The 16,285-nt window shown below is 40.8% G+C and overlaps 1 protein-coding gene across 1 annotated transcript in view; it reads left to right on the top strand.

The window, feature by feature from the left end:
• Nucleotides 1-13,265, top strand: part of LOC124752967 (molybdenum cofactor biosynthesis protein 1-like) — a gene marked incomplete at both ends in the record, with an annotated part of 41,021 nt that extends 27,756 nt beyond the window's left edge. The window contains 2 exons of the mRNA XM_047249005.1: nucleotides 4,239-4,384; nucleotides 13,180-13,265. Coding sequence (XP_047104961.1) covers nucleotides 4,239-4,384; nucleotides 13,180-13,265 — 232 coding nt within the window. The remainder of the gene's footprint in view (nucleotides 1-4,238; nucleotides 4,385-13,179) is intronic.
• Between the last annotated feature and the right edge of the window lie 3,020 nt (nucleotides 13,266-16,285).

Here is a 16,285-nt window from a genome sequence, read left to right as displayed (position 1 = left end):
AGGCACATGGGGGGGAGGGGTTTATTAGTTATTGGGAGCTCCAACGTTAGGCGGGTGATGGAGCCCCTTAGGGAAATAGCGAAAAGGTCGGGGAAGAAGGTCAGTGTTCACTCTGTCTGCTTGCCGGGGGTCTCATCCGAGATGTGGAGGAGGCCGTGCCGGCAGTGATAGAGAGCACTGGGTGCACCCGACTGCAAATTGTTGCTCATGTCGGCACCAATGACTCCTGCCGTCTGGGTTCAGAGGTCATCCTCAGTTTGTACAGGCGGTTAGCGGAGTTGTTGAAGGCGGAAAGCCTCGCGGGGTGGAATCTGAGCTAGCTATTTGTAGTATCATTCCCAGAACCGATAGTGGTGGTCCTCTGGTTTGGAGCCGAGTGGAAGGCTTAAACCAGGGACTCAGACGATTCTGCGGAGATCTGGGGTGCAAATTTCTCGACCTCCGCTATCGGGTGGCGAAATGTAGGGTCCCCCTGAATAGGTCACGTGTGCACTACATGCAGGAAGCGGCTACAAGGGTAGCAGAGTATATGTGGAGTGCACATGTGGGTTTTTTAGGTTAGAGAATTCCCTCCCTAGGCCCGACAAGACACCTCCTGAGATGCGGCGAGGTAGGAGTAGACAAAATGCAACAGGGAATAACAATACTAATGTGCTAATAGTAAACTGCAGGAGCGTCTATAGAAAGGTCCCAGAACTGCTCTCATTAATAAGCGGTCACAATGCCCACATAGTACTAGGGACAGAAAGTTGGCTGAAACCAGATGTAAACAGTAATGAAATTCTAAACTCAGATTGGAATGTATACCGGAGAGACAGGCTGGACAGTGAAAGGGGAGGCATGTTTAAAGTGATAAGAAGTGCAATAGTATCAAAGGAAATTGACGGAGATCCGAATTGTGAAATAATTTGGGTGAAGGTCACGGTTAAAGCAGGCTCAGACATGGTAATTGGATGTCTCTATAGGCCCCCTGGCTCAGCAGCTGTTGTGGCTGAGCACCTGAAGGATAATTTGGAAAATATTTCGAGTAGATTTGCCCAACATGTTATAGTTCTGGGTGGAAATTTTAATTTGCCGGATATAGACTGGGAGACTCAAACTTTCATAACGGGTGGCAGGGACAAAGAATCCAGTGAAATTTTTTAAGAGCTTTATCTGAAAACTACCTTGAGCAGTTAAACAGAGAACCGACTCGTGGCGATAACATATTAGACCTTCTAGTGACAAACAGACCCGAACTATTTGAAACAGTTAACGCAGAACAGGGAATCAGTGATCATAAAGCGGTTACTGCATCGATGATTTCAGCCGTAAATAGAAATATTAAAAAAGGTACGAAGATTTTTCTGGTTAGCAAAAGTGACAAAAATCAGATTTCAGAGTACCTGATGGCTCAACACAAAAGTTTTGTTTTAAGTACAGATGGTGTAGAGGATCAGTGGACAAAGTTCAAAACCATCGTACAATATGCGTTAGATGAGTATGTGCCAAGCAAGATCGTAAGAGATGGAAAGAAGCCAGCGTGGTACAACAACCGAGTTAGAAAACTGCTGCGGAAGCAAAGGGAACTTCACAGCAAACATAAACATAGCCAACACCTTGCAGACAAACAAAAATTACGCGAAGCGAAATGTAATGTGAGGAGGGCCATGCGAGAGGCGTTAAATGAATTCAAAAGTAAAGTTCTATGTACTGACTTGGCAGAAAATCCTAAGAAATTTTGCTCTTATGTCAAAGCGGTAGGTGGATCAAAACAAAATGTCCAGACACTCTGTGACCAAAAAGGTACTGAAACAGAGGATGATGGACTAAAGGCCGAAATACTAAATGTCTTTTTCCAAAGCTGTTTCACAGAGGAAGACTGCACTGTAGTTCCTTCTCTAGATTGTCGCACAGATGACAAAATGGTAGATATTGAAATAGATGACCGAGGGATAGAGAAACAATTAAAATCACTCAAAAGAGGAAAGGCCGCTGGACCTGATGGGATACCAGTTCAATTTTACACAGAGTATGTGAAGGAACTTGCCTCCATTCTTGCAGCAGTGTACCGTAGGTCTCTACAAGAGCGTAGCGTTCCAAAGAATTGGAAAAGGGCACAGGTCAGTTTTCAAGAAGGGACGTCGAACAGATGTGCAGAACTATAGACCTATATCTCTAACGTCGATCAGTAGTAGAATTTTAGAACATGTATTATGTTCGAGTATTATGACTTTTCTGTAAACTAGAAATCTACTCTGTAGGAATCAGCATGGGTTTCGAAAAAGACGATCGGGTGAAACCCAGCTCGCGCTATTCGTCCACGAGACTCAGAGGGCCATAGACACGGGTTCCCACGTAGATGCTGTGTTTCTTGACTTCCGCAAGGCGTTCGATACAGTTCCCCGCAATCGTTTAATGAACAAAGTAAGAGCATATGGACTATCAGACCAATTATGTGATTGGATTGAAGAGTTGCTAGATAACAGAACGCAGCATGTCATTCTCAATGGAGAGAAGTCTTCCGAAGTAAGAGTGATTTCAGGTGTGCTGCAGGGGAGTGTCGTAGGACCGTTGCTATTCACAATATACATAAATGACCTTGTGAATGACATCGGAAGTTCACTGAGGCTTTTTGCGGATGATGCTGTGGTATATCGAGAGGTTGCAACAATGGAAAATTGTACTGAAATGCAGGATGATCTGCACCGAATTGATGCATGGTGCAGGGAATGGCAATTGAATCTCAATGTAGACAAGTGTAATGTGCTGCAAATACATAGAAAGAAAGATCCCATATCATTTAGCTACAATATAGCAGGTCAGCAATTGGAAGCAGTTAATTCCATAAATTATCTGGGAGTATGCATTAGGAGTGATTTAAAATGGAATGATCATATAAAGTTGATCGTCGGTAAATCAGATGTCAGACTGAGATTCATTGAAAGAATCCTAAGGAAATGCAATCCGAAAACAAAGGAATTAGGTTACAGTACACTTGTTCGCCCACTGTTTGAATACTGCTCAGCAGTGTGGGGTCCGTATCAGATAGGGTTGATAGAAGAGATAGAGAAGATCCAACAGAGAGCAGCATGCTTCGTTATAGGATCATTTAGTAATCATGAAAGCATTACGGAGATGTTAGATAAACTCCAGTGGAAGACTCTGCGAGAGAGATGCTCAGTAGCTCGGTACGGGCTTTTGTTGAAGTTTCGAGAACATACCTTCACCGAGGAGTCAAGTAGTATATTGCTCCCTCCTACGTATATCTCGCGAAGAGACCATGAGGATAAAATGAGAGAGATTAGAGCCCGCACAGAGGCATACTGACAATCCTTCTTTCCACGAACAATACGAGACTGGAATAGAAGGGAGAACCAATAGAGGTACTCAAGGTACCCTACACCGTCAGGTGGCTTGAGGAGTATGGATGTAGATGTAGATGTAGACCAAAAAATGATTTTCTTGTAATGAAGACACTAAAGTGGGGGTCAGTCATGCTGTTATTGCTTTTAATGATGGCAACATTGGTAGCGTGAAAGTGCTACAACATATGGGAATTAATTCTGGAGCAAACTGCATCAGAGAATTTGAACGGATGGACAAGGTTTGCACTGGTAAAGCAGAGTATGCAGCACAGTTGGCCACTACGGAGTCCAGAAAGAAGAAAACAAGAAAAAACTTAAAAAAGATCAAGAGGATGCTATACAGTATGGTGCAGGGTGCTTCTGAGTGACTAAAAATAAAATGTTAAGCATATATTGAGTTACAGTCTATTAAAACTTTAAAAACTCTTCCTGAAAATTTACATTTTCTCTTGCATTTTTCCCTAAATCTCAGAAACTACTTCGAGTAGCGAATTCAAATTTTCAGGGAGTAATAACATATGTATCCTGAGTCTTCTTAACTAAAAGAAAAACATAATGTTATGTATAAATAAAATTATTTAGAATAACATACAAAAAAGTACACAAAATTTTAACTGTGTAATTAAAAAATTGTATTTCCAAAAGCAGTGGCTGAAATGCAATTATTGTAAGACTCAGAATATATAGTTTAATGTGCTGTAAAAGTTTCTTGTCAATGGCTACAGTTGTTCCTGAAATACGGGGAAGTTAAGTCACTAAATTTAACATTGTCAGGATAGGGCGTTCAAACTCCCCTTAATGCACGTTTTCTCCTTCCTCCACTTGGTGAGCAACACATTTATAGTATTTTCACAACAGCGGTAGCTATTTTCTTACAATTTCTTTTTGCAGGCATCCCATGTCCCGGGCTTCAAGGGATGCGTGGGATTTATTACCTCAATGAGTGAACACTTCTGTGGCACGTGCAACCGTTTACGGATAACAGCTGATGGCAATTTGGAGGTGTGTCTCTTTGGGAATTCAGAGATATCTCTCAGGTGAGTGATGAAACATAGAATAATCATGTCCAAGTGAAAATTCATGCGAGGAAACCATAAAATTACTAGAAGACTGACAGACTGATCAGTATTTTACCTTCAGGAGGTGAAATTCCAAAACTTCTTATAGACACATTCGTTCCTCTTGTCCTCACATTCGTCGTGGAGTCCGAGTGACCTTTCAGACCTTCAGAAACTTATCCCCCTTTCCTCTCTCATGAAGGAACTGATAGTTCCAAATGCTGAGTATAGAATAATACTTTTAAACTGTTTGCCATGCACATTAGGTATGTGGTTGGTAAATGGAAGAGATAAACTGCAGTTAAATCCAGCAGGTATGAAATGAGTAATCTTTTCTTGAAGTTTTCAGCTTGCACCGTCCTCCCTCCCAGACATACAAACCAGATACCTCTAGCTAAATAATTTGTGAGTATATATAATTTGCCTCTGTCAACATCATGTTACACTAACCTATTTGTGAGATTAAATTAAAGGAAAGTAATCAGGACTGGAAATTATGTAAAGACATTTTTAGCTATGTCCCTAGGTTTTAATAAAGTTAACACAGTATTTCTGTCCATGTGATGGTAACTATGATTTGCCAGCCACCGTTGCCGAGCGGTTCTAGGCACTTCAGTCCAGAACCGCGCGACTGCTATGGTCGCAGGTTTGAATCCTGCCTTGGCTCAGATGTTAAGTCCCATAGTGCCCAGAGCCATTTGAACTGTGATTCATGATTATCAGAGTCTATATGTTCCAAATAAAAATTGGAACTTCATGTGTATAAATGTACAAATTATTAGACAATGGGACCAACAACTGACACTTTTAAATTGATGACTAGACTAAGAGATTAATAATAGGAAAAATACTGCAAGATACTTGGCGATAAGTTTGTTTCAGGACAAGGTAAGGGGGGTGGGGGGTGGGAAGAATCAGCTCTCTCTTTGTGAGCATAACAGAAATCCTTTATCAACCCAAGGTAAAATAAGATATAAAAATACAGGGTCAAACAACTAATTTAAGTATCTTAAAAACCAAATGACTAATAAAATTGGAAGCTAAGAAAAGTAAGTTCGTAGTAAGTAGGGTGAAACACAGGGGGCTGCAACTTATTGCCATTGTTGTTTGACTTGTCTATCAAAGAAAAAAGAAATGGATCAAAACAAAATAAAAGTGAGAATGGAAATGTATCAGAAGCAGATAGGAATAAGCAAGGAACATATTCTTTAATAAATAAAAAAAAAAAAAAAAGAAACTGACATGTGAGGCAGATGTTCCTACAATTTTATGTTCAAAGCACAGCAGTCTGTGAAAGCAAAATATTTATGACATTGAAAAAAGAAAATCAGTGAGTGAAAAGTGTGTGTAGGTGAATTGTGGTGAAAGACTGGATATTGGAACTTCTGTTAGGCTGCCCAGTATTAGTTAACTTGGTAGTAAAGGAGCAAGTTTGCAAGGGCAGATAACTGTTTGGCTATGTAAAATAGAGTGGGAGTATGGAAAAGCTAGTCCAAGATAGGATGAAAAAGATAACAGCAACTTAAAAAATGAATTGATAAGTTACCATAAACCCCATTCCGATCTAGTGAATGCAGTGGTTGACAATATCTTGTGACATTCGCCTATAAGGCTCAAACAATAATTGCTAAATAAAAATACAAAATGTTGACAAGACTGTATCTAAGCTGTCACTCTCTTTTTAAACAAGGGTGTTTAAACCAACAAACACGCAGGAAAGCAGGGACAACTCGCACACTAGAGAAGGATGGGCAGTATCATTGAAGGAGTGAGCATAAACCGTGTGGAATATGTGTGGTACAAGAAATGATAGTAAGAAAAAAAAAGAAGAAGAAGAAGAAGAAGAAGAGGAAAAATGTTGATCTGGAAACAAGGGAATAAAAATTTGCCACGTGAAGAGACAAAATGGTACTGTGCTGATGAGTGTGTACAAGTGGTGACATACAATATACGTTGATAAAGGAACTCTGCATTGGGCCCAGAAGACCACGCAATGCTCTTCGAGAGATGTCCTCTACTATATATCTATGGAGAGTTAGGGGATCAGTATACAACTCTCCAGGCTGTTATCAACTTCCAGAAGTTGAAGACACTACTTCTCACTTGAGTAGCTCCTCAGCTGGAACTACAAGCAGAGTGTACCCTATTCCAGTCTGTCCACCGAGCAGAATTTCCCGGCTCTACAAGGAATTGAACCTGATCCCTTTCTATGGCACGCCTGTGGCATACTGACTCCATAGCTGTGGCAAGAGTCATAATATACACTTGTGAACAATTGAGTTATAACTATTCTGTTTATTGGGGAGAGAGTATGTATATTTCCAAAGTGAATGAAATAGTTTAGTGTATCGTAACTGGAATGTATTCAGACCTCGTACTTGTTGTGTGAGAGCGCAGTGTCTTAGACACTTGTAGTGTTTGTCTTAGCATGAACTAACTGGTGAGCCTTACTTTCTAGTATTTTTAATTATATATCATTACTGGTGCCTCTGGCACTTATGTGTTGCAATAGCAATAGCTTGCAATAGCAAACATTGAGTCAACCATGGTTTTTTGATTAGAAGTAGAGGTCAGCTGGGTTGACAGTGGGAATAGAGTGAGGGGAAGTGGACAATAAGCAGTTATATTGAAGGGTGCATTATTTGATATGTTAAGGTTAATTACAAAACGTGGATTGGAGAATTTTTCACGTTGAGCAGAAGTAAGTTTACAGGACCAGATGTCAAATTACACATGATCAGTGTGAATCCCTATAGTCAGCATGAACACTGGCACACAGAATAATTTATAGGTAGTCTTGCTGTATATAAAAAATCAGATTTGTGCTGAACTGTCATGAACAAACTGTCACTTCTCTGGAATAAATAGACTCTGATTTGTTAATTACATCTGTGTAAATGAAAAATATAGGAAAACATAGATTGCTGCTTACTGTAAAGGAGACATGTTACATTGTAGACAAGCACAATTAAAGAGGCACTTACATAAAGCTTTCGGCCACAGCCTTCATCAGCAAAAGAGATACAGAGAAACACACACATTCATACACACAGGCAAGCACATGTCACACACATATGACTGTCAACTCCAGCAGCTTGCCCCTAGCTGCTGGACTTGGCAGTTTTTTTTTTTTTCTCTGTGTGTGTGTGCATGCATGCGTGCGCGCGTGGTAGGCTTGTTTGTGTGTTGTGCCTGTGTGCAACTTTGTTTTCTTTACGGTAAATAGTGATCTATCTTTCCCTGCACTGTTGATATTCCTACCTGGAATTTCCATTGTTTAATCAGTGTAAATAAGAAGGACACAGTTACATATATTCTGTCACTTGAAGACTAATACATGAAGTCAGTGGACATTATTTTTTATTGCAGAGGATCTTTGTCACCACTAATTATTAATTTTGTGTTCCAGTTAATTAGACATGGTTTCATCCTTTCCTGGACGTGCTCTTTTCGTTAAATCTTCCTTCAAAAGATCTGATTTACTTCAAATTAATAAACCTGAGTATTCTGAAAAAGGAGGTGCAGCTTACAGCTGCAGTGTGACAGTTGATCACAGGGTGATTTTATCACTGCCATATCGTGGGTACCCATGGCTCGAGACACTTATTCTATAAGGGTATGTAGTCATTGGGCTTTCTTGTACCACAGTGTCAAAGGTGTACTGTGAGCAGATTTATTCAAGGAAAATACTACCACAGTCAGCAGAGTGAACTGCTATGGGCAACAGGATATCATTGACAGGGGTTACCACTGACTAGCATGGCTTTAGCAGCGAACAGGTGGGCCACAATGTAGCAAATGACTCACCAACTCAGTGACAGTCAATAAACAGTAACCATTCATGCCACTGGGAACTGTCACCTCTTTGTGGGATACAAAGATGCAATCTGCACACTGCTCGTCACAGTTACAAAGATTAGCATTGGTTCGGAACAGCACCAGGGGATGCTCGAAGCATGCAGGAAGGTCGTCTGTCTGATGATTTGCGGTACATATTGCCAAGGTGGCAGGGAGCAAAGTAAGGAGTGATCAAAAAACTTCCATTTGAAGGCTGCATAGTTCAGATCAGTATGCCACACACACACACACACACACACACACACACACACACACACACATACACACATATCCATCTGCACATATACCCTGCTTGTGTCTGTATATGTGCGGATGGATATATATGTGTGTGTGTGTGTGTGTGTGTGTGTGTGTGTGTGTGTGTGTGTGTGTGTGTGTGTGTGTGTGCGAGTGTATACCTGTCCTTTTTCCCCCCCCTAAGGTAAATCTTTCGACTCCCAGGATTGGAATGACTGCTTATCCTCTCCCTTAAAACCCACATCCTTTCATCTTTCCCTCTCCTTCCCTCTTTCCTGATGAAGCAACTGTGGGTTGCTAAAGCTTGAATTTTGTGTGTGTGTTTGTTTGTGTGTCTATCAACATACCAACGGTTTCGTTTAGTAAGTTACATCATCTTTGTTTTTAGATATATTTTTCCCATTTGGAATGTTTCCCTGTATTATATTATATATCAGTGCTTTCCTCTCCCACTACTATCCTGCAGACCTTGTCCACAAACAGATCTCCCAAGCAATACATTCCTCCCCACCCAACAACAATGTTACTACCCCCAGACCACACAGAAGCATCCCCCTTGTCACCCAATATTATTCTGGCCTCGAATACATCAACTAATTACTCCGCCACGGATATGAATTTCTCAAGTCAAGCCCTGAAATGAGATCATCCCTTGACAATATTCTCCCCACACCACCCAGAGTTGCCTTTTGCCGACCCCCTAACCTCCGTAACATCCTTGTCAAACCCTACAATATTCCCAGACCACCTTCTCTACCCAGCGGTTCCTACCCCTGTAACCGACCACGATGCAAAACCTGCCCCATGCATCCCCCCACAACCAACTACTCATGCCCCGCTACTGGTATAACATACACAACTCAAGGCAGGGCCACATGTGAGACAACATGTCATTTATCAGCTGACATGCCTGCACTGCACAGCCTTTTACTTTGGTATGACGACAACTAAACTGGCAGAGCGCGTGAATGGGCACAGACGAACTGTCCGCCTAGGAGATGTCCAATACCCAGTAGCGGAGCATGCTCTCCAGCATAATTCTAGGGACCTAGGAACCTGCTACACCATATGTGCCATTTGGCTTCTCCCACCCAACACCAGTACCTCGGAACTGCGGAGACGGGAACTTGCACTCCAACACATCCTTTCATCCCGCCATCCCCCTGGACTGAACCTACGTTAACCAACCTCACTCCCATTTACTCTTTAGTCTTCTCCTCTTTCCCTTTCCTCTTTAGCCATTCATGCATCTTTTCATCCTACATAGTTGCGTTTATCTTTATACTATGTGCCTCTTTACTTCTGTATTCATCCTCCTTGGTTTGAAGCTGGCACAGTAATTACAGTAGAATATCTTTGGCTTCCCTCTGGCATCCATGCGTCCATCTTTGCTACCCTCCCTGTTTACCTTCCCCCTGTTGCTTCATAACCTGGGTTGTGAATAACTGAATCCACTTTCCCTTCTTCCCCTTTTTTCCCCTCTCTCCTCCCTGATGAAGGAACGAAGTTCTGAAAGCTAGGATACGTCAATTTTCTGTTCTGTTTTGTGTATCTATCGGCTGTACTGAGCTGAGGTAAGTACTGGTCAGGCCCTCTATCTCTTTGTTAGTATTTGTTTCGTATATATAAACACACACACACACACACACACACAGACAGGGTGATGCGTATTAACATTTAAAAACCTCCAAAGCACTGTAGATGACCCTGAGACAAGTAATTTAATACAAGACACATGGGATCACAAATGTTGGATACAATACAAATGTTGGGAAATGTGTCAAAAGCGAATAACAAATGTCACCAGATGACGTACCTTGCCATGCTTGCAGTGGTTGAGCCTCTCGGTCTGTCACACTTGATCATCCCAACCCAAGTCAAGTATTCATATCATTGTGGCTACGGACACACGTGTGTGACTTTAGTGATAGTGTTCAGGATTTGAGTCTTGCATCTGGCAGGCAGTATTTTTTCATTGTGTTAAACAATTATGTATTTATATTGAAGTTTATTATTTTATTTACCAGTCTTGCAGTTTCCTTGATTTCTTGCAAAGTACAGTACAATGAAAACCTACCATATTGCATAACAAGTAGATGAGTATAAACTTCAGAATAGCATCATCGCCATTAAATGACCTATGTTTTCTTTACTAACTAATGTCTGTAAACAAAAAGAGAAGGGACAGAAGCAAAAAACACAAAATCAGAACTGCTTTTGCTTGATTACAGCAGGGACAATAATTTTGTAACATCTACATTTACAACAGATCATATTTACAAAATGTTTTCGAAATTTGCTCTGTTTGCTCAAATGAAAGTATTGCACTGCTCAATCATTCCTTTACACTCAACCCCAACTGCTGCACATGCTGTGGGGTATGTCATCTGGTTACGTCATATGTTCAGTGTTTCTCACCAATTTTTGGGGTATTTTGAAATGTACAAAAAGGCAAATGCAGAAATTTATCACATTTTGCTGCACATTACCTGCGTCACAGAAAAATAAAGTATACAAATCTTCTCAGATTTGCCACTGAATAATTTTGTGCAAACCTCACAATATTTCACCAACACAACTGTTCATCATCTTCAGGTAGTGGTGGGTCCTGTCATCACTGCTGCAAGATGTGGCTGGTGATATTCGCACAGCAGAATTGAAATTTGTCAGGCTAGAAGCAGGAGTACGAATGTGTGGACAGGCACTCCCAGTTGGATGGAAATTCCATTCATAGTAGCCTTCTGCTTATGTGTTGTGGGCAATGACTGCACTTCTGGACACTCGTGTGGTTAAAAGCTGAATTAACTCTCTGCAAGGTGCTGCATCAGGTCATACATCGGAGGATCTGGTTTCTACTGTTTTAATTTCATGGCTGTCAGTGCTGGATTCTGGGCAGTGCTTAATCAAAATTCCATATCCCTGTTGGTAAGATTGCCCATCGTATGGATACATGCCTCACTCTTAAAAACACAATCCTAGAGTGATGATGCTAAGGATAAAATTTCAGTCCTCTTGGGAAACGTGTGGTGCCCTATATTCAGGCAGTGCTCTGCTACCACTAATTTACTGGGTGGCATTTTTGTCAGCGCTGTTGAACACAGTGTTCTTGCACAATGTGAGGTGTCTGCCCTATATAAGATTTCCCATAATGGCATCAGATCTTATATATGATCTGTGTTTTCTAAGGTCAAGATTGTCTTTAACTGAACACAAACAATTCCTTAGTTTTGCTAGTAGACGAAAAACACACTTGATTCTGTTTCTCTTAGCGATTCTTTCTATTTTTGAAAACATGCCACTGAAATATGGCAAAAAATCCATTTGCAGTGCTTGTCTAAGTATCTTCATTTACATCCCTACACTGAACTTGCTTTGCTCAGAACACATTTCAGATCTGTTTACAAGAATAAACATTCTGCTGGAACACTGTTCTTAGGTGTTACAGTTCACCAGGCAGACTGTCGGTATCTGAGATCACGTGTGCTCTATGTGCCAGGGAGTGTAAGACACTACCACATTGTGCAGGGTGACGGCAACTTTTGGACCGCAAATATAACTCTGCGTGTATCAGTTTTCAGTAGAGACTATGCCCCAGTGTTCTGTCAGCTTTTCTTCTAACCGTGACATCCAGGGATGGTAAGCTGCTATCTTTTTGTACTTCCACAGTGAAATGAATATTCAGATGGAGCGAGTGCAAATGCTGCAGGAACATAGGTAGTGTCTGTATTATGTGGGCCACACCACAAATGTCTCTTCAGCATTCTGCCAGAAGGAGGAATGTTAGATATTTACTAAGGGAAATAGAGGATCTCCCATGGGAACACTGTCCACTTGATCAAAGTAGTTTGTGTTACATAAGAAATAGGATGAGGTATGCACATGTTTAAACAGCACCACAATTTCTTTCTCAAACTTGCTGCTAATAACCTCTAATGAGGGCTGCAGGGGCACTTTTGTAAGTAATGATATAACATTTGAGCTAACTAAAAGGTCTGAAAGTTCTAGTTTAAGCATCTTCAGGTATTCTATGAAATCCTCTGAATTCTAAATATGATGGTCATAGTCATCCACATGATAAATTTCAAAGCTGTCACGTGGAAATTGCCAGTTGCATCTTGCAGCAGTGATGGTGGAAATCACCACCACCTGAAGATGCCAAAATGTTGTCACTGAAATATTGAGGGAGGGACTTGCATAATGTTATCTGGTGGGGAACCCAAAGTGTTTTTGCAACAGATCTATCAGGCAAGCCTGAAAATTCACATATACTCCAAGCAGTAAGTACCTGTTGTAAAATGGTCACATTAGTGAGCTTGGCAATTAATTAACAGTTTATCAATAAATTTGGCTTCATTTTGCAAGAAATTGTGCTGTGTTCCACTACTCCCTCTTCAACAAAACTAATGTCACTTTCTGCTCCACCTCTTCAGCCCGAGATCCTATGTATACTCTTGAGCATTTGTGTAAGATACCTGTTTATTTATAAAAATAAAAGTAACTTCTATCATGACTTTCCCATTCTTGTCCAGTGGGTTTGTTATCCTGCTGTTGCCTACTGCAGACTACAAGATTACTGTTGAAGATTTCTGCAAAGTTTTTCTTCCTTTTTAGTGTACCAACATTTCACTGTGTGGTAATTGCCTGGTACTGTTTAACGGGTGTTTTAACTGTTGTTTCAGAGATGCAATACGAAGCAAATGCAGTGAGGATGACTTGCTTGCCATGATTGGGGCAGCAGTGAGAAGAAAGAAGAAACAACATGCAGGTAAGATACATTACAGCAAATGTAACTCTATAGATAGAAAGAAAATTTCTGCTTAACAAGTCATAGCAAACATAAGAGCAAAATAGAATGAAAAACAACAGTGATAGAACCTGTGTTTTTTGTGTAAAATTGGATTTAATTTTTTATTTAGTATTCATTCTGATTAATGCCCATTGGTCAACAGTACATTTCAGCCCTAGAATTTGGTTCTGCAAGGTCCACCAGATAACCATATATGGCTGTTGTAACTCCTTTATTGGACTTCAGAAGTTTTCCAGCAACAAATCTTTTTTTCTTTCTTTCTTTCTTTCTTTTTTTTTCTTTTTTTAAAAAAAAGCTAAAATGCAGAAAACATCATAAAGGAAACACTCACAGAAAAGCATCAGTGTACTTGAAACAATGGAAACTTCAGTAGGAATATAAACAATGTTGGAAAAGACAGATTATTACTTACTGATGAAGGCTGTGGCTGAAAGCTTTATGTAAGTGTCTTTTAATTCTGCCCATCTGCAGCCTAAGGTATCTTCTTTATGGTAAGTAACAGTCTGTCTTTTCCTTCATTATTCATTGGTGTTCTTTGTTTTTATTGCTGTTTAGCAAGCATTGTGTGGTATATAAGGGATGCGAATAGCGTCAGATGTTGAATCATCACTCTGGAGGATATGAAGGTGCTGCATATTGGTGTGAGACAGCATTATCTGATGAGAGTTTGAAAGAAACCTCATTGTGGATGTCCATTTGGTCGCCTGGTTAAACCTTGCAACATCTGTATTTTTAGAGTATTTGGATCTGACAGTGGCCTGATGTTGGAAAGTAAGGGCATACTCATCATCAATGTTCCAGTTGACTACATCAGACCACTACAAGGGAGCATCACTGTGTAGTGTACTGAGTACATTGTAACCTGTTCACGTCTGTGACTGCCATCTGAGAACAAGTACAGTAAACTCTCGTGCAGCTACACTTTTGGCTAGCTAGATTGACACTTGAAAGTTTTAATTTGCGTGCACCTGGAGCCAAGTATTTGCTGGTGTTTTTTGGCAATCTACTGCTAATCAGTGCACTGGTGCGTGTCAAAAGTCCAAGTATCGTCAATTCGTGCGTGTGTTGGTTGAATCTCTAGTGTGTTTCTTATTCGTATTGCATGGTTTCATGCCACTGCCATCTATTGGAACTCCTTGGAAGTACAGTACATACAGTATTGTTCTATGCAGCGCAACATAGCCCTGTCGAAACCGACAATTAGAGTGCGATGCCTAACACTTTCCACTTGTTGTCGGTACATCAAAGCTGAGTGTTTAACAGTGAACGTACAACACCCTGTTGTGTTGCCACATGGGCTTGGGTAGAACAGAGGAAATGGCATAGATGTATCGAATGCTTTCATTTGATGGCTGCCACAGCCTGGTTTCAAAAGTCAAAAGTTTGTCTAGTGCATCTCGAGTGTTGTCAAGTTGTGCATCTGTGTGTTTCTGATTTGAGGTTTTGTGCTCCCACTATGTGCCTTAAAGTGTCCAGAGATAAAAGGGGCCAAAAACCATAAAGGACTCAGTCGAGTGTCTGTAAAAAGAACACTGAACATGACTACAGGCACGAAACATAAAACGAATGTGATCTTGTTGGAAAAAGAGCTTCACTCTTTGCAGAGAATTGATGCTGGTGAGCCACCCACAGAAGTTGCTGCAGAGTAGGAGTACAATTACTGATCGGAAGACAAATCGATCAGGAATTGAAAAATTTTGTTCCATCCAAACATTGGGCAGCACACTGAAATCTTGAAAAACAATGAGAAAAGGTGCACATCCTCAGTTAGAAGAGGCATTATTTTTGTGGCACGAATAAATAAGAGCCAAAGGTGTGTCAGTTTCAGGTCCTCTACTTTGTCAAAATGAGCTGATGAGCTGATTGAAGGAAAGAAGCAAGAATTCCTCGGAAGTAATGGCCGGCAGGATCGTTTCAAGAAGCGGCATGGCATCCATGAAACTGCCATCAGTGCCAAATCATTATCTGGGGATGAAGCTGCTATGCTGATTTTAAGAAGAAACTGCACACAATCATTGACAAAGGAGGTTATACTGGCAATCAACTTTACAAATGTGATGAAATTGGGTTGAATTACAAAATCCTGCTAACGAAAACCCTTGCCTCTAAAGAAGAAGAAATGGCTTCCGGATCCAAAAAAATCAAAGATATATTTACTGTCCTCGCTTGCAGTAATGCCACTGGCAATCATAAACTGTGTCTTACTTTAATTGGCAAATCTAAAACACCAAGAGCATTTAGACACCAACCAACCAGCTTTGCCACTGAGGTACACGAATCAGTCTTAAGGCATGTATGAACAGTGCCATCTTCAGAGAGTGGTTCCAGGCAGAGTTTGTTCCAGCTGTAGTAAATTACATGGCAGGAAATGGACTTCCTTGAAAAGCGCTACTTCTTGTGGACAATGCTCCTTCTCACCAAGGTGATCTGCAAGATGGGGATATCAAAGTTGTATTTCTCCCACAAAATGTCACATCTCTATGTCAACCGATGGACCAAGGTATTCTTGAGGCGATGGAAAAACATTACAGATGCAAGATGCTGGAATACCTAATAGGTGTGATTGATGCTGCAGATGATTTTGTGGAAGCTCTTAAAAAATCGATGTTTTAAGTGTCATTCATTGACTGCTGAAGCTTGGAGTCTAATTCCTCCACTTCCTCTTGTTAGGTCTTGGAAAAAACTCTTAGATCGTAAGGCAACCTAAGTGGTGGGAAGGAGGAGGCAACACCGAAACTCAAGCTGACATAATTTTGGTGAATTTTCTGGAGAAGCTGGTTGTAAAGACACACACTTCGAAGACATTGAAGAGTGGATGGAAAATGGCATTTTTTCATGTGACTGAGGATGAAATCGTCCAAATTGTGACTGATCATAAAGCGTCAGAAGACTACGTTTCTGATGATGAATCAGAGAAAAATATTCCTCACACATTCTGTTACAAAGTGATCCAAACTGCCCTGGAGTACATCAGCCAA

This window comes from Schistocerca piceifrons, unplaced genomic scaffold (assembly GCF_021461385.2).
Source record: "Schistocerca piceifrons isolate TAMUIC-IGC-003096 unplaced genomic scaffold, iqSchPice1.1 HiC_scaffold_497, whole genome shotgun sequence".
Lineage (NCBI taxonomy): Eukaryota > Metazoa > Arthropoda > Insecta > Orthoptera > Acrididae > Schistocerca > Schistocerca piceifrons.
The sequence above is the reverse complement of the archived record's forward strand: the minus strand, read 5'-3'. Positions and strand labels throughout refer to the sequence as shown.